The 22,101-nt window shown below is 41.9% G+C and overlaps 1 protein-coding gene across 1 annotated transcript; it reads left to right on the top strand.

The window, feature by feature from the left end:
* The first annotated feature begins 6,453 nt into the window (after positions 1-6,453).
* On the top strand, positions 6,454-18,835 carry si:ch211-12e13.1 (uncharacterized). The gene is made up of 5 exons (XM_061261518.1): positions 6,454-6,754; positions 9,572-9,735; positions 11,719-11,961; positions 12,781-12,972; positions 17,370-18,835. Exons 1-5 carry the CDS (start codon positions 6,501-6,503, stop codon positions 17,570-17,572), a joined length of 1,056 nt encoding a protein of 351 aa, XP_061117502.1. The 5' UTR covers positions 6,454-6,500; the 3' UTR covers positions 17,573-18,835.
* Positions 18,836-22,101: the final 3,266 nt, after the last annotated feature.

The following is a 22,101-nucleotide window of genomic DNA, read 5'->3' as shown; positions in this document are numbered from 1 at the left end:
TCCGGGGCTGCTGTAATCCAGTCTCTGTGAGACATTGCATGCTGAGGGACATAGCTTTGCATTCACTGGCCATCTGCCCTTCTCTCTGCCTGCATTCCTTCTCTCTCCTGCTCTCAATCTCTCTCTCTCACTGGGCAGGGAGCAGCAGCTGAGCTCAGCTGAGAGATGGCAATCTGGCATGAATAATTCCTGAAATTAATGACATGCTAGGCTGTCTGGTCCAAGCTCTTGCACAAAAACGAGCCTGGAATTTGCAGAATTTTAAACAGCCCTCACAAAATAATAATAATAATTATTATTATTATTATTATTGTTATTATTATTATTATTTAAAAGGCACCTGGGCAGGGAAAAAGCTAGTAAAATGTAGATGGATATAGTCCAGTATATAAAATATACCAACTGTGAAATATGTAAATAACATCTTTTTCTTCTGGCTAGGGTGTCTTTGTCAGCCCCTAGAACCGTATGGCAAAAAGTTTTGAAATTTGGCACACTGATTGGGGACAGTACCATGATTTCACAGGCCACAGATTTTGTCCTATCTGCAGACCAAGACCAAGCCTCACAAAATCGTACAGTACAGCCAATCAAAATCTCAGCAGTGTTGATGTGTTGATACCAAACTTGGTATATTGACTCAGGGCTCCTTCCTGAGGATGTGGAAGAAACTGGTGTCATGGCGCCCCACCCTGCTGGACTGCTTGGCCCTGTTCAACCCTCCTGCAGGTTTAATTTGGAAATGTACGTGCCATTTCATCATGTAAATATCTGCTGTTTTTCTTTCTCTGTTGAAGCATTAGAATGTGTGTGCAGATATGCATTCACAAACCCTGACATTTACCAACTGTAATGTAGAACATTTCATGAATAATACACAGGAAAACGCTCGCACAAAAAGGTTGAAATATTTAGCAGTTTCCCCATGCCCTGTAGAGCCACTATAGCAGCCACTGTAGCCATTTTGAGTGCCTGATAAGCTACTGTTGGCTCAGCAAGGACAGTCCAGTAGAGAGCACGTGAGGGAAAATACTAATGTTTACTCATTTGCAGCTTTAAAAACACCCGTTCAAAATGAAAACATATGTTTCCTCCTTCCACTTAAAATGATCCAAAGGGGATTTCAGTATTGCTTACAGGACAGATCCAGAGCAAAGGGCTCACAGTTCAGTGTAGCTTCTGCTTTTGTACAAAAACAAAACCCTAAAATCAGTCTCCTCCTCTGTTAAGTTTCAGAAGGGGGACAATCACACACTTAATCTGAAAAGAAGCTGGTGGTGCACCTTGAAGGACTGAGTAGACAAGTACAACATGCAAATGTTTATTTCATACTGTATGTACACTCACCGAGCACTTTATTTGGAACATTTTTACTTTATTACACCTACTTATTCATGTGATTATCTAATCAGCCAATTGTGTGGCAGCAGTGCAATGCATACAATCATGTAGATACAGGTCAGGGGCTTCAGCAAATAACCACATATTACAGCAGTGGCATGCAGAAGAGCATCTCTGAACACATAACTCATAATAAATACATAATAAAGTGCTCACTGAGTGTATATGTACACGGTATCCTACAAGAATAATCATAGGTATATATGAATTTAGAGTGAATAATTCAGTCATATAAAACCTGGACTTTTTATTGTCAATGTAGCTGCAATAAAATATCAGTGAACTTTGGATGAGTTATTTTGTACTCTGAGACTGGCTGTGAGGTCGGGGCTGGGCGGAGAGCCAGATGCGACTAAGGGTAAAACCCTTCTAAGCGACAGGGATACACAGAAACAAAATAAGACCTTCTCCCGAAACAGGGGAGGAACAGAAACTAACCTGAAGGTGATTTTGAATGAAACAGAAATTAAGCCCAAATGGCTGTAGAACATAAACACCAAACCAAACTTAGTGCTTAAAAGGTGAGCACTGACGGTTGCAGACAGAGAATCAAAAGAAAATACAACCTAGCGAAAAAATACTAGCCACGAAAAACCGGGGGAACGGGGACAATGTCCCTCTACCACCGGCTCACACAAGCCCAAAAGAAAAAGAAAGCTAAGACCCTTGAGGAAGGCGTCAGCGAATTGTGACACTAGCCAGCTGAACGCCTTCCTTACCTTTATTAATCTTTTCAACAAATTGGAATTACACACCAGCACAGTACCTGACTCGTAAGCGAACAGAGTCTACCGTGTGCTTTTACCGGCTTTGCGCAAGAGCGAGCAGTTGGACACAAAAGCGTTGAAAGACTGTCAGTACCAGCCTTAAATACTCTTCCATGGGAGAATTCCCCTGGCGCTAATGAAGCCCAGGTGCAAACAATGAGCCCCAGCCCTCTGGTGGTCATACTGGGTCATTACCTCCCACCGTGACAGTGGCATCGGAAAATCCACGTTCGATAAAGATCCATACAGAAACTGTATTGAATATACAGGACGCAATATATCACCCATTTACTGTATGTATGTATGTAGGCAAGTATCAGGTAGATAAAACAATAATCCTCACCACAGAATAAAGTTTAATGTAGAGTAGCTGTCTGGAAGAGAGTGTTTATGTCTTCCAAATACTATGTTGGTTCTAACTCTGAGAGTAAGAACACCTGACCTGAAACATTCTGACTGGGCCTGACATTTTCCTGCTGAATGCTTCACCTGTCTCTGAGGAAAGGGCACTAGAATGTCATTTTTATGTTCAATATAAGAAGTAAGGGTGTGTATGGATTGCTTCATACTTTATAGGCTGTCGACAACCCCAAGTGACCACTGTGCTGTGATGGAACACACAGGTCAGATTGTAACTTTACAGATTTATTCTCCTGAGAGACACACTTACAAGTATGTATTTGATGACACATTCCATGATCAGCCAATGATGTGGCAGCAAGTAAATGCATAAAAGCATGCAGAGAAGAGGTTCAGCTGTTTCTCAATTCTCTTCCGCCCAAAGCGGTTTTTGTTAAGAAGGTAATAAAGGTCGATCAACCGGCTTATTCAAGTCCCTGTCAAACAAAATAAGGTACACAATATATCCATCCATCCATCCATTATCTTAACCCGCTTATCCTGAACAGGGTTGCAGGGAGGCTAGAGCCAATCCCAGCATACATTGGGTGAAAGGCAGGAATACACCCTGGACAGGTCGCCAGTCCATACATATCATTCACTCACACACTCATACCCAGGGGCAATTTAGACTCACCAATCAGCCTAACCTGCATGTCTTTGGACTGTGCAAGGAAAAAGGAGTACCCGGAGGAAACCACGTGAACACGGGGAGAAGATGCAAACTCCACACAGAGAGGCACCGGCCGACCGGGATTCAAACCCAGGACCTCCTTGCTGTGAGGCAGCAGTGCTACCCACCCGTGCACAATATATAAGTTGCGTACATAAACCTTTTTTAAATGGCTTAAAAGAAATCAGAATGGCATGAGACTACATACAGATAGTCATGAAGTCAAAAGAAAGTGAATAAACACTGATACCACGGCTAGAGAGCAAGCTGTTTATTTTTCAATTCTGATCTGACCGACTCCCGTCATTTGCATGTTAGAATTGGATGGATCTATCTTTTTTTTAAAGGAGACCATGCAACCATACAAAGATAAGGACCAAGGCCTATTTGATCATTGGAATTTTTTACATTTATTTATTTTATTTTATTTTTAATCGTAATACCGCAACACGCAAATGTATGAACAAACCACTTACCTAGCCAAACACTGCTTACCTAGCCAAACTAAACTAAACATCCTACAAAACAAGTTCATCTGGGACTTTCATTTTGAGGTAATGAATTGGAATGAATTAATTACCTAGTGCTGCTAGGTGTTGGACTGGCAGAACATTTGTCTTTCCAAAGATGTCCATGATAACTACACTGATTACGTGCCAATTTGGTACCTCCCTTTGGGCTGAAACATAATACATTATTAAGGCTCATCATTTTCTGAGTTTTTGCAGGTTTTATTTTTTATTAAAAAAACGGATGACATTTTTGGGTTGGAAAAAAAAACGGGTGGGAATAATAATGCATTTGAGACGGGTGCGTGGGGGTTGGACCCAAAATGCACGACTCAGAAACAATAGTAAAATAAAGTCCCGTTAGGGCTTTATTCGGGACGAGTCCCAGGAGCGTAGTCAATACAAGCAAAGTCCATACACGAAGATCCAGCCAAACAAATACAAAACAAACAAAAAGCACGGTGCCGAGGGAAGAGGCAATCTCGTAGTCGGTAGGCGTGCAGGGAGGTCCGGTAGCAGGAGAGCCGTCAGCGGGGCAGATGAACAGGCGGACGGCAGGCAGAGGCGTAGTCGTGGGCGAAGCGGGAGTCGAAACCATGAAACAATCAGCGGGGCAAAAGTACAAAAACGGTAGGCGGGGACGTAGTCGAGAAACAAAACGAAGGTCACAAAACAGAAATCAATAGTCGATGGTCAGTAAACAGGCGTGGATCGTAACGTGTAATCAAACAGTAAGTAATGCTCAAGAGTTGCGTGAAAAAACAGAGGCAGACAATTTCGCAGTGAACAGTTGCGCGACTGGGCTATAAATGCAGGTGTAGACAGGTGTAGACAATTAGTAAGAGCGTAGCAAGGAAATGGAAAACAGGTGCGATGGATGACAAGTTTAACAAGGAGATTAGTAATCGTTAGTAATAAACCTATCCTGCCCTAGCATTAGTAAATTAGTAAATGACATGCACGAGAAACATAAGGTAACATGAACACATGATTAGTCTTGTTAGTTTCTACCCAATCCTGATCTAGCGTTAGTAGTTTTAGTAAATAGACAAATAGAACATTAGGGGAGTGAAGGACAGAACGAGAGAGAGAGAGAGAGAGAAAAGGCGGAACGCAAGGTTTGCGGAAAAACATGAAAAAGTGTATGCATAACCACGACCAGTTAACGTAACAATAAACATACATCGAAACATAACACAAAGCGGAACTAAGACGATAATCACTCAACATAACCAGGTAATATAATCGTACGAAAACATAACTAGACATGACAAGAAAATAAATCGTAACAAGAAATAAACTAAACAACATGACAAACCTAGACTAACATAATACATGATAAGACACTACGTGACTAAGACAACATGAATAAACATAAATCAACATAAAACATGGTGAGACAGACCTGAAACGTGACAGCATTATAATCATTCATTATCCTAACCCGCTTATCCTGAACAGGGTCGCAGGGGGGCTGGAGCCTATCCCAACATACATTGGGCAAAAGGCAGGAATACACCCTGGACAGGTCGCCAGTTCATCGCAGGGCACACACACCATTCACTCACACACTCATACCTACGGGCAATTTAGACTCTCCAATCAGCCTAACCTGCATGTCTTTGGACTGTGGGAGGAAACTGGAGTGCCCGGAGGAAACCCACGCGGACACGGGGAGAACATGCAAGCTCCACACAGAGAGGCCCCAGCCGATGGGGATTCGAACCCAGGACCTCCTTGCTGTGAGGCGGCAGTGCTACCCACTGTACCATCCGTGCCCCATTATGCACATTTAAAATGAAAAGAAAGGTACAATTAAAAACAATTAAATAAAAAAAATTTGAATACAGGAGTAGGCCAATTACAAGATAATGACAAAAATATGTCTTTACATAGGATATAAATGAAGACACTGACCCAATAATATTGCCAGTTTCTATTGATGACTGGAATGTGAGCGTTGGGGCTGTGGAGCGAGTATGATTGCGGGCTCATTCAGTAATTCTATTTCCGGGCCATGGCAGCCATCTTGCGGCGGTATCACTTGCGGAAGAACCGAATTGAATGGACTTCAATGGAACCACGTGACCGCGTTTCCTTTCTAGTTATTATACAGTTCAATGCTCGGAACTCAATCAATTTTCTGCGATGGCGTACCGACCACCTCAGACGTTAACGTTTGTATTTGACTTTGAGAGAAGTTAATGCCGTTACCCATTCAAATGTACACAAATACACATAATAAACTGTCTACGTGAAAAAAAAAAAAACTTCATACATAGGCTATACATTTCGTAATATTAATACGACCTCGTTTACAAATGAACATTTCACGTACAACACGCCTGGAATTGTTTAATCGCGACGATAATACTTTCCTAACCGCTGTTTTGTTTATAGTCCTTAAAATGCAACAATATATTGTATTAACAAAAGAACAGTCAACATCAATGTGTTGAGTTTTTTAATATATGATACTTTCCTGCCAGTAAAAGCGAGTAAAGCATTTCGACGTTTTGTTTTATGGAAAGGCACTTCAACATGATCTCAAGGAGTAACGTATAAAGACACGTTACATTAGCCCCTATAAAGATCACGATCAATGTCTTTAACATGTCTTTTAGTCCATGAAACTGACAGCGGAAGTTTCCAATTCTTATGTGTATCGATGGTCCTTTTGTAATGATGACGGAAGTAGTGTAAAACCAGCCTATGCTCCGTCCTATTGACCGTATCTGCCGATGATACACTATGGAAAACTATTTCACCTTGTTTTTCATAGGAGCTTGGACAGCTTTGTCTGCGTATTTATTTTACACTCACTTCTATCGCTCATATAAACTACATAAAAGCGGCATCGTTGTATTTGATCGCCAACGGGAGATTCCAAGTTTTGCATATCTGTTGTATAAATTTACCAAGGAAGCTCTGTGTAAGAGACAGGGCAAGCTTTATCCAATCAAGGGTAGTGCCAAAACTGTTACTTTTACCATTTTTAACTGCAGGTAAGGTACCCTGGTGTATATCTTTCCTCTTGTAGCAAGTTTGCCTTCGTATTCTTGTTCATTTTCACGTTTCCCAGATGAACAATTCATGTACACAAAGATAAGTCTATGTTACAGGCAGATGCATTTGGGAAGCAACTTGCGTTGCTTATTTATTAATGAATTTGTTTTGACTGCTTCAGTCCCTGATTATGGTAGTCGGAGGCGAGCCACTCTTTCATGCGGCGAATGGAAATGTTTTTGAATGATTGAGGGTTAAAATGTCTCTGAAGGAGCTAAGACTTGGTTGGGTTTTTCAAATGAACAGACTACCAAATAGGGGAGAACCAGCACGCTAACAAACGCATTTCTCACCCAACAATGTAAGCACGGATACAAAAATGATATGCACTGTGCTGTCCTCACTAGCATGCAAGTTTGAGGTCTGTTCATTAAGCTCTTAGCGAGTTATTCTACCAACCAAAAACTGGGTTTTGCCTTCATTAAGGTAATGAATCGGGAGTCGGTAATGTTTTTTGTTTGCTCTTTGATGTTTGTACTCATTAAACCAAAACTTACAATTTTGATCATTTATCCCCTTGCAGTGTGCTTAGCTGGAGTTTGAACCACAGGGTTAAACGTCTAGACTACAGATCTGCATACCAACTGGAGCAGATATCCATAGCTGTGGACTAATATTTAGCTATTCCAGACCTATGGTTTAAACTCCAGCTAAGCACACTGCAATTCACCCCATATGTCTGGCTTATATTGCTTACTCATATAAATTAAAAAGCAAGGAAACGGTCTTTCCCCATAGATCGCGTCATAGGCGTGTAGATGGAGCCTTCGGGGGAAAACGCAAACCTGCGTCTACCATAATAATAATAATAATAATAATAATAATAATAATAATAATACCACTTTACAATTTAATAATAATAGCTTTGTATGTATAGCACCTTTCATGCAGACTGCAGCACAAAGTGCTTAACAGGAAACATAAAAACAGAAGGCAAAAAAACAGGGTAAAGCACAGCAATCATAATCAGTTATAAAGGTTTAAAACATAAACAAGGAGAATAAAATAGAAAAAATAAAACAATGTATATTGAAATGAATGAATAAAATAGTATGAAAGAGTCAATAAATAAGTAGGATAAAAAAATAAAAGCCAAATTAAACCCCTCAAAAACCACAAAACTCTTAATCTCTCCCCCTTCTCTGTGAATGTGCTGACATTGAAACACCCACACCATTGGCTATGGGAATTGGAGTGTCGGTCCATCAACTGTATATTTTAAAACCCGAATTTAAGGACTATAAACACGGGCAGAAGCGGCGTCGACATGTCAGTGAGCCTTTTTCAGTGATGGGAAGGGATTTACAATGGTCTTGTAACAGTGTTTTCACACAAAAATCTTACCTATTGTACCTTTAATTTGCTTTTTGAAATGAACATACTGTGAAATAAGAGTCATGTTTTGTTGTATTTGGTTTCACATCCTTTTGCATCAGTGGCACAACTTTGGACCCCGGTGCCTCCCCTTCAGTAACATCACCCACACACACACCTGCAGAGTGCATGCACCAGCCATTCAGAACTACGGACAGCAGACAAAGCACAGGGATAACGTAACTTGCTGTCCGCAAAATCATCCACAAAACTCAACAGGTCCAAATTCCTGGCTCTTGAATTTTATATTTTATGTGTGGATAACATATTTAGTCTCTCTTGTCCCTTTTTGCTCCTTAAGCATTTCTTGATAAGCTTTTAGTTTTGAGGATGAGGGTTTGGCTGTGCTGGCAGTCACTGGTATGGTGAAGTTGGGGATCATCGCAGTGAACACACCGACAAAAGCTTTTTCCAGTCTCCTTTTCACTTCTCTTTTTTGGATTCCACTGAATTATATTCAAGCATTCTCTCAAATGTCTTTGCCAACAAATGTTTTCCATACTATATCAGCATAATTTACAGTTGAATCTAGTACCAGCCTCCAATTCCCATTGAGATCCATTCAAATGCAACGAGATATAGTATCACTTGTAGGACATCAAGTCTCTGATGATTTTGATGGGTCGCAGACATCCGGAAATCCTGGCATGCAAAGGATATGCAACTAAATACAAAACATGACTCTTTTATTTGACAGTATGTTAATTTCTCTTAAACATTGAAATTGGGGACTACATATAACAAATTCTGTAATTATTACATGGTGAAACCAAACTGTATAAAAATACCTGTTTGTGCCTTGACCATGTATGAATTGTTTGATTACAGAGAAAATAAAATATAAAATCAGAAAAAGCAGAAACCTTGAGTGACCTCAAACTTTTGAATGGTAGTGTGTGTTTTTTGTAAATAATGCAGATATTAATTATATAATTATCTGTAGTTGTTACAATTGTAGCACACCTCTGTTACAAATGTCCTGCACATACTTTACAATTGTAACATTGGGCAAAGTTTGTGTCTGTTTAAATTGTAGAGGAACCATTTTTGATCACCTCAAACATAATGTGACTGACAGACAAGTGTACGCTCTCTGAAGCGATATTTCACAGCTATTAATTAAACCTTTGAGAAATTTAGTAAGAAGTGAAAAATTCTGCCGGTTCTCCCCAATTTACAGTGACAGCTGGGAATAAGGGTGCAATTTTGTAACTGCTTGGTTCATAATCCAAGGTATAAAGACCAATCACTTTAAAGTCAATGTTGAATAAATATGTTGACCGTTTGTTAAGCACTCTTATTGTTAACCAATGCCTTGATGTCTGTGTGCCTGTGTGTGTGTGTGTGTGTGTGTGTGTGTTTGTGTGTTTTCTTTCTTTCAGAATTGAGTCCAGGCATTTGAGGCAGTACTGCAGTGCATTTGGATATGGTTGGGACTACCCAGATTCCCCATTCAGAGACATTCCAGTGTGCTATCCTGAGGTCCTCTTCTCCCGGCTGCTGACCATGGTTGTGTGTTCTGAAAGATTCAGGTTAAGCCCCGTGGGTAAGACTTATTTTTTGTGAATTTATTACAAAGTGCTGGAAACCGATATACTTATACCTCCGGACCGGCAACAGCTGTGGCCGGATGCATTATGTTTTTGGGTTTGTCTGTCCGTCTGTCCATTTGTCCCATTCTTGGTAACGTGATATCTGTGGAACGCTTCAAGCAAATTTCTTCAAATATAGCACAAAACGTCCACTTGGACTCAAGGATGAACTGATTACATTTTGGTGGTCAAAGGTCAAGGTCGCTGTGTCACCTCACAAAAGACATTTTTGGTCCTATATCAAGAACTCATACACTAATTATGACAAAAGTTCACACAAATGTCTAATAGGATAAGATTAAGAACTGAAGATATTTTATATCCAAAAAATCAAAGGTCAACTTCACTGTGACATCATAATGTTTTGCTTACCACCGTAGCTAAGAAAACGATATTGGGTTATTTTGTTTGTTGATTAGTGATTTAATCATTAGTTGATATTTTAGAGTTCATATCAAACAGTTTTTCAGTTGTTGTTGGTTTGACATAAGAAAATATGGTGTAAATCAAATTAATTCAAACAATATTGTTTAACTGTGCAATTTTATTAATAAATTAAATAAATATTTTTATTAAAAAAATAAAATAAAAAAGAGCATTTTACTGTTTATTTTGAAAATATACGTTTTCATTTAAATAAAAAAAACAAAACATTTTCCTTATCATTCCACGACTTTGCCTAAATATTCAGGTTGTTATAAGAAAAAATATGTTATTCAGCATTTAATGTTGTTTACATTTTAGGTAAAACAAATGGCACATTGATTCTTCAATGAAATGTATAAAATTATATTGAGCTCTATTTGTGTTTCATCAAGTTCAGAAGCTAGTTATTGCTGGACAGACAGGGATGTAAACTGCACCTTGGCTGGTTGGTGGAGGCATACAACCACAAGGTGGTTATTTTGCTCTAGTCTTATTAGGGGTCCCAGCAGTGAAGCTGCAGGAACCCTTTTGTTTTTGTTCCATTTCTTTCACGAGCTAAAACTGCTGGTCAGATGGTGGCACTGTAATGCATCAATTTAAGTTTGGTCCATAAATCCTGTACTGGTACTTTTTCCCCCCTTGGATTCCTTGGGTCATACCAAACAAAGTCTACAAAGCACTTGATTTCTGGTGCTGTAGCCTATCCACTTAGTGTTATGATGCATTGTGTGTTCAGAGATGCTCTTCTGCATACCACTGTTGTTCTCTGACATCTCACATTAACAAGGTGTTTCTGTCTGCAGAACTGCTGCTCACTGCATTTATTTTTGTTTTTGCACCATTCTTTGCAAACTCTAGAGACTAGTGTGTGTGAAAATCCCAGTCGATCTGTAGTTTCTGAGATACTCAAACCACCCTGTCTGACACCAACAATCATTTGGTATCCCATATCTACATGATTGTATACATGTCACTGCTGCCACACAATTGGCTGATTAGATAATCACATGAATAAGTAGGTGTAATAAAGTAAAAATGTTCCTAATAAAATGTTCTATATTCCCAATGTAATATTCGTCTGCCAAATTTTTCCTGCATTAAGAATGTTTTGCAAAACCTACTTTTGTGAACTGTCTGGAGTTTTTGGCTCATCTTCACCAAATTTGGCTAGGAATAATCTGGGGAGTCTAAAGTTCAGTAATTATCAAAAATATGTTGACTTTTCAAAACTATATGGGTGCCAGGTGTCAATACATGTGGGTGTGGCCAGTTTGACAAAGCTGCTATAATTGGTGAACACGGGTCCTCAGAAAACTCGATTTCAAAATATATTCAAGTAATAAATAAATTAATGATAAATTAATAAATTCCAGAGTAAAATTTCTTTATTTTCAACAGTTAGCATGCCACAGCTAACAAAGTACATCTCAGATTGAAGGATGTTTTCCATAGACCGAGGGACTTTTTCCATAGATCTATGGATGTTTTCAGCTGTTCCTTTTCTTTTTTAGGCCTTGTATGTGTAAGCCACACATTGAGAACATTCCAGCCAATTGATGAGCTGAAGAAAGGTCCATTCTCACTACAGGCTGGTGTGATGGAATACAAGGCTGTGGAGCGTGGGGTGGAGGTGGAAATTAAGCTCACTGCAGCCGACAGAGTTGACCAATCTGTGTGGGAAGCCAATGTGACACTGCTCTCCAGAGACATGAAGCAAATAATGAGCCAGCAGCCTCCTGCCCAAAGGCTTCTGGGTAAATAAAAAAAAAAAAAATTGCTGCATGCCTGTAGGAGGAAAATCATAAATTCTACATTTGAAGTTTGACCAAATTGGCTTGACAGTACATTGGTCTGGTACTGATGTGAACAATGACGATGCCCACTACCTTTTTGTAGGAACATTACTGGAAGTCGAAGGTATTGACTTTGTTGTCATGTGTGCTCCAAAACTACCGGGCCATTGTTACCTGGTTGCTGCTTCACTAATTGTGAAACTTGTGGAACATTCTGCTATTCTACTTCCTAATTTCTAAATCTCTGTTTGATTACAAATCAGAGGCTGATTTTCTGATTGAAATTTGTATATTTCTACCTATTTGCAACAGAACTACACATTCTGATGAGGTGTTGTTTGATGTCGTCGCTCTCAGAATTTCTTTGAATTTGTTCAACTTGTTCAATTTGTTCCCTGTCTTTGTTTGAGACAGTACATCAGAATGTGTTCTGACGATACTTCATTTTTTGTTCCAATATGGAAAAAGGGAACCTTTACACATTATGTAGCATTGTCACAATCTTTCTCTGATATGACCCATAGAGTCAGGAGATGAAATCTTATATGACACATAGAGTTAGAGGAGGTGATGTCTTATATGACACATAGAGTTAGAGGAGGTATGTCTTGTATGACACATAGAGTTAGAGGAGGTGAAGTCTTATATGACACATAGGGTCAGAGGAGGTGACAATCTTTCTCTTATATGACACATAGAATCAGAGGAGGTGACAATCTTTCTCTAATATGACACATAGAGTCAGAGAAGATGACAATCTTTCTCTTATGTGACACATAGAGTCAGAGGAGGTGAAGACAGTTGAGATCTCAGTCCCCTGGTCCACTGGGCTGAGGTGTGCTTGGGCATCCTGTGACTATTCTCCACAACATCTCTTCACTTTCACCGCCAAACTGCTGGGCTACTCATCTCCCATCGCTCCTAGTTTGTGGATGCTATCTAAATGCCTGGCTGAAATTGAAAAACATAAAGGTAACCATTCTGAAATTTTAGCAATCATCATTACCTATATTGAAGGTTTAAATATTAACATTTTATGGTTGGGGTAATGGGTAATCATATGGTTTTCATTTGAATAGTGTGCATGCAGATGCACCCAACACTTTCTGGAGGCTATGACTGATTTTGTAAGATGTTCTTTGCAGATTCAGTTGTGTTTCAGTGCTGTAATTGCAAGAAATTGTTCGTTTTTGATTTGGGGCTTCTGCCTCAGGAGATCGGCTGGGTAGCTGGAGATTTTTTGTTTGAGGTAGAATATCCATTCACTTCATCCATTTTTCAGTGAATATGAACCATGCGCTAAACATGCACGCTCATGCACAGTATTTTCATAGTGTTTTCGTGTTCGTGCCAATAGCACTAACCCATACAATGTGCTTTTCAACAGTAGGCTACTCGGTCAGGAGAATGATAAAGGCAGAAGCATGGTGGTGCTACTCGGTCAGGAGAATGATAAAGGCAGAAGCATGGTGGTGCTACTCGGTCAGGAGAATGATAAAGGCAGAAGCATGGTGGTGCTACTCGGTCAGGAGAATGATAAAGGCAGAAGCATGGTGGTGCTACTCGGTCAGGAGAATGATAAAGGCAGAAGCATGGTGGTGCTACTCGGTCAGGAGAATGATAAAGGCAGAAGCATGGTGGTGCTACTCGGTCAGGAGAATGATAAAGGCAGAAGCATGGTGGTGCAACTCGGTCAGGAGAATGATAAAGGCAGAAGCATGGTGGTGCTACTCGGTCAGGAGAATGATAAAGGCAGAAGCATGGTGGTGCTACTCGGTCAGGAGAATGATAAAGGCAGAAGCATGGTGGTGCTACTCGGTCAGGAGAATGATAAAGGCAGAAGCATGGTGGTGCTACTCGGTCAGGAGAATGATAAAGGCAGAAGCATGGTGGTGCTACTCGGTCAGGAGAATGATAAAGGCAGAAGCATGGTGGTGCTACTCGGTCAGGAGAATGATAAAGGCAGAAGCATGGTGGTGCTACTCGGTCAGGAGAATGATAAAGGCAGAAGCATGGTGGTGCTACTCGGTCAGGAGAATGATAAAGGCAGAAGCATGGTGGTGCTACTCGGTCAGGAGAATGATAAAGGCAGAAGCATGGTGGTGCTACTCGGTCAGGAGAATGATAAAGGCAGAAGCATGGTGGTGCTACTCGGTCAGGAGAATGATAAAGGCAGAAGCATGGTGGTGCTACTCGGTCAGGAGAATGATAAAGGCAGAAGCATGGTGGTGCTACTCGGTCAGGAGAATGATAAAGGCAGAAGCATGGTGGTGCTACTCGGTCAGGAGAATGATAAAGGCAGAAGCATGGTGGTGCTACTCGGTCAGGAGAATGATAAAGGCAGAAGCATGGTGGTGCTACTCGGTCAGGAGAATGATAAAGGCAGAAGCATGGTGGTGCTACTCGGTCAGGAGAATGATAAAGGCAGAAGCATGGTGGTGCTACTCGGTCAGGAGAATGATAAAGGCAGAAGCATGGTGGTGCTACTCGGTCAGGAGAATGATAAAGGCAGAAGCATGGTGGTGCTACTCGGTCAGGAGAATGATAAAGGCAGAAGCATGGTGGTGCTACTCGGTCAGGAGAATGATAAAGGCAGAAGCATGGTGGTGCTACTCGGTCAGGAGAATGATAAAGGCAGAAGCATGGTGGTGCTACTCGGTCAGGAGAATGATAAAGGCAGAAGCATGGTGGTGCTACTCGGTCAGGAGAATGATAAAGGCAGAAGCATGGTGGTGCTACTCGGTCAGGAGAATGATAAAGGCAGAAGCATGGTGGTGCTACTCGGTCAGGAGAATGATAAAGGCAGAAGCATGGTGGTGCTACTCGGTCAGGAGAATGATAAAGGCAGAAGCATGGTGGTGCTACTCGGTCAGGAGAATGATAAAGGCAGAAGCATGGTGGTGCTACTCGGTCAGGAGAATGATAAAGGCAGAAGCATGGTGGTGCTACTCGGTCAGGAGAATGATAAAGGCAGAAGCATGGTGGTGCTACTCGGTCAGGAGAATGATAAAGGCAGAAGCATGGTGGTGCTACTCGGTCAGGAGAATGATAAAGGCAGAAGCATGGTGGTGCTAATCGGTCAGGAGAATGATAAAGGCAGAAGCATGGTGGTGCTACTCGGTCAGGAGAATGATAAAGGCAGAAGCATGGTGGTGCTACTCGGTCAGGAGAATGATAAAGGCAGAAGCATGGTGGTGCTACTCGGTCAGGAGAATGATAAAGGCAGAAGCATGGTGGTGCTACTCGGTCAGGAGAATGATAAAGGCAGAAGCATGGTGGTGCTACTCGGTCAGGAGAATGATAAAGGCAGAAGCATGGTGGTGCTACTCGGTCAGGAGAATGATAAAGGCAGAAGCATGGTGGTGCTACTCGGTCAGGAGAATGATAAAGGCAGAAGCATGGTGGTGCTACTCGGTCAGGAGAATGATAAAGGCAGAAGCATGGTGGTGCTACTCGGTCAGGAGAATGATAAAGGCAGAAGCATGGTGGTGCTACTCGGTCAGGAGAATGATAAAGGCAGAAGCATGGTGGTGCTACTCGGTCAGGAGAATGATAAAGGCAGAAGCATGGTGGTGCTACTCGGTCAGGAGAATGATAAAGGCAGAAGCATGGTGGTGCTACTCGGTCAGGAGAATGATAAAGGCAGAAGCATGGTGGTGCTACTCGGTCAGGAGAATGATAAAGGCAGAAGCATGGTGGTGCTACTCGGTCAGGAGAATGATAAAGGCAGAAGCATGGTGGTGCTACTCGGTCAGGAGAATGATAAAGGCAGAAGCATGGTGGTGCTACTCGGTCAGGAGAATGATAAAGGCAGAAGCATGGTGGTGCTACTCGGTCAGGAGAATGATAAAGGCAGAAGCATGGTGGTGCTACTCGGTCAGGAGAATGATAAAGGCAGAAGCATGGTGGTGCTACTCGGTCAGGAGAATGATAAAGGCAGAAGCATGGTGGTGCTACTCGGTCAGGAGAATGATAAAGGCAGAAGCATGGTGGTGCTACTCGGTCAGGAGAATGATAAAGGCAGAAGCATGGTGGTGCCCAGCTAAAGTAACGGCTAAAGAAACAGACCTTGATGCAGGCCTCAGGTCGTTGCAGTTGTAACATCAAACGTTTTTGGCGTAAAATCTCAAGAACAGTTTTTGCCGATGCGCAGCAGTATTGAAAATACTATGTTTTCGTTATGCAATGCTGTATTGTTTTATGCAAGCCTAATCGACTGTGCACCGATAGAAACTCAATGTCATTAGCTATAATGCTTGTTAATCGTCACTTCAATAACATGTTTGTAATCGGTTCTTTGATGAGCTGAAGTTATACTGAATTTACATACACACGGATGGGGGGCAACTACGTTACCGATACTGGTAAGGGATGCTCGTACTTGGGCTCATTGTATTTTAAGGCTGTACAAAACTTAGAAAATAACATTCTTATGTATAAGTACTTTTGTGTAAGTATACAATGGTAAAAAGCACAACAATGATCATTCCTCCAGGGAAATTCTAGAAAACAATGGACATTTTAATGATATTTTATTTTTAGAATGAGAAACTATCACGCATTTGGTCCGCTGGACTGTTTCCTCATTTCTTGGTTTCTATGTGAATTTCCAAGATGCAGAAAAGGCGAGGTCCTCCCACGCTTGTTTCGCCACCCACATGTTACAAAGTATGGAACTCTTGTTGCCAAAACAATGGCATCTTAAAATAGGTTATACAGATAGAACCATGAGTTTTAACGCTTTCAAGCGGTATGTCCTGTTACCGTAGTGATTGAAAATTGCACCGTGAAAAAGGGAATGAATGCAGAAAAAAAAAACCCTCACCAGCCCAGCCCAGAAAGTGGCTCAAGGAGGCCAAAGTGTAATGTCCTTGTTTGAGCATTCAGGGGTTAATAAATACATGTGCTGAGAACCTAGACTTTAGTGTGTTCTTTTAATTGTCTATATTCCAGACAATTAACTCATTATTGTACAAAAAAAAACGAGCACATCGATTTTTCCAGTCTCAGTATTCAGTGTATTTTTAAGAATAGTTTTGTTTGAAATGGATTGAATCATATCAATATACTCAAATCAAATTGTTAATTGAATTCAGTAATAAATAATCATAATTCAAATTCAAATTCAATGGTTTTGAGGTCTTGGATTTACACCTCTACTTCCTACATACAAGTCCCATTTGTATTACGTTTTATGAACATAGCGTAAAGTCCAAGTTATCCTCAGTAGGGCGTTATGTGGCTGTTGAATACGTTGTTGAATGCTCTTCTCTATACCCTTGAATGATGTAATAATGGAGATTATTCCAGTGGAGCCCCCCCCCCCCCCCCCCCCATTAATCTTGGATTCCAATGAATTTAATTTGCAGGAGCTGATGCTGTCAGAGCCCCGGCCTGCATGTGTGTCTGGTTCTATCAGCCATTGTTCATGCCTGGGAAGGCTGTTGTCAGGTTCTGGGAAACTGCCCCAGAGGCCACCTCCCCTGCTCACAGACACTATGGCATTCGAGTTGAGAAGCACAGCGGGGGAACTCCGTGCCTTGTAGGAGAAATCAGCAGGTTGGAGCAGTAGCTCTCATCCGAGGGCCTTCAGACCACCTGTACAACGTGGCGAATCCGTCGCTTCCTCAACACCGACTCAACCGATCTCTTAGTCCACATGCTGATCATCTCTTGCCTGGACTACTGCACCCTCCTCCTTAAGGTTTCTACCTCTGCCACCAGAGCTCTCCAGGTCATCAAGAATGCTGCTGCGTCTCTGATCTACAAGCTGTACAGAATCAGACGTGTCTCTCCCTTTCTCATCTCCCTCCACTGGATGCTTATGTCAGCTCACATCAAATGTAATACCTTGGTGCAAAGGAGCAGGGGGGTTTTTCATGAAGCACAATTTCACTGTGTCTGGATAGGATCTTGGATAGCTCTGTCCCTCAAAGCAAGCTTGACAAGATGCCAGTTATGTCGGTAAGGCATACACATTAGGGCTAGCCTGGTTCAGGCTTGACTTATTTGAGGCCAGCTTTACAATGACACCGACTCGGATGGACCACTGGCTCGAATCGACACATCAGACCTATTTAGTTCCTACCTACCTAAGTAGTTCCTTTTTGTGTAAACGAACATTTAGGCTACATTTTTTTTTTTTTTTTTTTACTTTTACTTAAAATGAATGAAATCAGTGTCATAAAATGCCATGTTTTATTTTAGAGGCTAATGCTCAGCATTTTGGACCAATGTTTCAGATGCCGATGACCTACAATGTTTTGATTGGAGAGGCTGAGAGAGTGGATTCACTCATTCATCCAGGCAAACATCTCTATACAGATTCAGGGAGGGGAAATCTACATTGGGAATTTGCTAGAGGCCAATGTCAAAGTCCATGATTAATGTATTACAAATTGTGTGCATTGGTTTTCTTTTTTTAGCAAGTGATACCTTTGTATACACTCGGGGATACTGAGAGCCTGTGTGTTATGTGTGTTACGCTGCGCATAAAGTGTGCCATGCCCTGAAAGGTCTTAAATGTCTTGATAATATTCCCTGGCCACCAAAAGCCTACGTTTTGCAGAACCTGGTAGACATCCAAGCAGGCCGGTTGTGTAGTGCTTCCATGTCTGGGAAGTAGATTTCTTTCCCCATACAGACATGCTTTTTTTTGTTTGCTATCTGGCTATATGGTAATGCATTTCTATAGATGACCTACATGGCACTGACTGGGCAATCTTTTTTTGTAATTCGATGGGGGGACTGTGTATAAAAAGGGCTGTATTTCCTACACGGTTCACTCAATATGGATGTAAAAGTCCTCAAATTAAAGCTGATTGTTTTATTTCAACTGTTTGTTTGTTGTACAGAGCGAACACGAAAAATTTTTTTTTTTTTTTTTTTTAAAGTTCACTGTCCAAATACTTATGTAATGCACTGTATTTAAAAAAAACTAATCAGCAGTGCAGAAGAAAGGGGTTGGGCCCTGAGAGCATGGGCTGATTCATTTGGACGTGCCAGATTAGAGTCACTGTGCACGGGTACTGCAGAAGCAGGTATAAAATGAAATATTTAAGTAGCGTTCTGATCCATTGGAAAAGAACGTTGAGCATTTCAGCAGTGTATACACGCCACATACCATTCCCCTTCCATTGTTATTGGAGAGCCTTTTCTGCGCTCAAATGCATTGGTTTTTGAGGTCTTGTCGTTACCATGGCTACCTCTTCAGCCCAGTTTATTTATAGCACTGTGTAGTATTCCGCTCCAGCATGTGTGTTCACCGGCCTTCGAAAGGGGAGGAGATGAAACTGAAAACATCCTATAAACGATTGCATTGTTGTTTGTTACACATTATGCTATCAATATCGGCATCGTTCAAGATAATAAAGTAAAAGAAAAGGCCTTTTTTAAGTAAATTAATGGGCCATTACAGGCCAGTTCTCGGATCTTGCACCACAGCACCTCTTAGATTTTTCTCTTGTTCAGTGTGTTGGTAGACAATTATGAGATAAAATTCCTGAAAACTTGAGCTTCATTCCCCGGTAGAGCCGTTTAAAAGTTCCAGTTCGGTCGTATATTAGCTAGAGAAACACCGCATACACCCGTCCCTTTAGCGGCCCGGATGGATCAGGTGATCCTGAGAACTACAAGCCTTCTCCAAGCCAAGCATGGTCCCGCCCGCGACCGTGATTCCGAGGTGCCCGGGGCGCTGTGGAATGCAGGGATCCCTCTTGCTGTGTCCCCCCCTCCCTCAGAGCAGCGAGCAATTATGCTGCTCCATGTAAGTCGGCCAAACGCTGTGCAACTGCAACGAACTGATGCTGCATCAAGGTCCGCTACTTTAGCCATGCGCCACCGCAGCTCAGCATTAAATACCAAGTGCAAGAGGGCAATAGGATTAATAAGAACGATAAAATTAAAAAACTCATTTTATTCATTAAATATTTTTAATATATACAATATCTAATACAGTGGTTTCAGAAAGTATTCAGACGCCTTCACTTTTTGCATGCGTTAATGTGTTGTAGATTTTAAATGGATGAAAGTGTCATTTTTGCCCATCAATCTACACTCAATAACCCATAATGACGAAATGAAAAAATGTTTTTAGAAATGTGTGCAAATGTATTAAAAATCTAAAACTGAAATCTAATTTATGCAAGTATTCAGACCCTTAATTCTGTACTTTGTAGATGCACCTTTGGCACCTTTTGCAGGTTTGAGTCTTCTTGGTTAAGTCTCTACAAGCTTTGCACACCTGGACTGCTCCTTGTCCCTTCTGCTGAGAAGCACCACTATAGCATGATGCTGCCAACACCGTGCTTCAACGTAGGGATGGTGTACACCAGAGATAGTGCTTGGAGTTCTGCCCAAAGAGTTACATTTTTGTCTCATCAGCCTAGAGAATCATTTAGGTGGTGTTTGGCAAACTCCAAGCGGGCTGTCTGTATGCCTTTTACTCAACAGTGACTTCCGTTTAACCACTCTACCATAAAGGCCTGATTGATGGAGTGCTGCTGAGATGGTTGTCCTTCCGGCTGGTTCTCCTATCTTTAGACATGGTTTTATGCCCTTGCCCTGATCTATTCCTCGCCACAATTTTGTCACTGAGGTCTAAGAGTGAGGTCCTTGGACTGGTTTCTGTCCTGGCATGCAGTGTGCGTTGTGGGACCTTATATACACAGGTGTGTGCCTTTCTAAACTATGTCCAATCAATTGAATTTTACACAGTTGGACTCCAATGACGTTTGAGAAACAGCTCAAGAATAATTATGCAAACAGGATGCACCTGACCACAATTTGGATTGCCACAGTAAAGGCTCTTAGTACTTATACAATATACACTGCTCAAAAAAAAAAAAGGGAACAAAATTGCACTGAATATCAAAGTTAAATATTTAAATCACGGGTTGATGCAACTTGTGTGAATTTTATCACGGCAACTCATAATGTGACTCAGTAGTGTGTGTGGCCCCCGCGTGCCTGTACACACTCCCGACAACATCTGAGCATGCTCCTGATGAGTCAGCGGATGGTGTCCTGGGGGATCTCCTCCCAAACCTGGATCAGGGCATCAGTGAGCTCCTGGACAGTCTGTGGTGGTACCTGGCGGCGTTGGATGCACCGATACATAACGTCCCTTAGGTACTTGGATTTAGGTCAGGGGAACGTGAGGGCCAGGCAATGGCATCAATGCCTTCCTCATCCAGGAACTGCCTACATACTCTGGCCACATGAGGCTGGGCATTGTCCTCCACCAGGAGGAACCCAGGGCCCACTGCTCCAGCGTAAGGTCTGACAATCGGTCTGAGGATTTCATCCCAGTACCTAACAGCAGTCAGGGTACCATTAGCTATGACACGGAGGTCTTTGCGACCCTCCAAGGATATGCCTCCCCAGACCATCACTGACCCACCGCCATGCTGGGTGATGGTACAGGCAGCATAACGTTCACCATGGCTAGAGGACGTCGGGCCCTCATGCTACCCTCATTTCTGACAGTTTGGTCAGAAACATGCACACCAGTAGCCTGCTGGAGGTCATTTTGTCTCCTGGTATCTCCTGCATGCTCTGGAGACTGTGCTGAGAGACACAGCAAACCTTCTTGCGACCGCATGTATGGATGTGCCACCCTGGAGGAGCTGGACTACCTGTGCAACCTGATTGGGCTGCAGGTACCGCCTCATGCTACCAGTAGTGAGAAGGACATAAGCAGAACACAAAACTAGAGACGAATCAGTCAGGAAGGATAAGGAGAGAGAATTGTCCCTGGCCACCACATGCAAAACCATTACCTTTTTGGGGGTTGTCTAGTTTTTTCATCTCCATTGCACCTGTTGTCACTTTCATTTGCACCAAAGCAGGTGAAATTGATTCACAATCACTTGTGCTCCCTAAATGGACAGATCGATATCACTGAAGTTTAACTGACTTGGTGTTACACTGTGATGATTAAGTGTTCCATAAATTTTTTTTGAGCAGTGTATATATACAGTTGGGCGGCACAGATGGTGCAGTGGGTAGCACTGCCGCCTCACAGCAAGGAGGTCCTGGGTTCAAATCCCTGTCGGCCGGGGCCTCTCTGTGTGGAGTTTGCATGTCCTCCCCGTATTTGCG

The sequence above is a fragment of the Conger conger genome, chromosome 11 (assembly GCF_963514075.1).
Source record: "Conger conger chromosome 11, fConCon1.1, whole genome shotgun sequence".
Lineage (NCBI taxonomy): Eukaryota > Metazoa > Chordata > Actinopteri > Anguilliformes > Congridae > Conger > Conger conger.
This window is presented reverse-complemented; position numbering and strand designations above follow the sequence as displayed.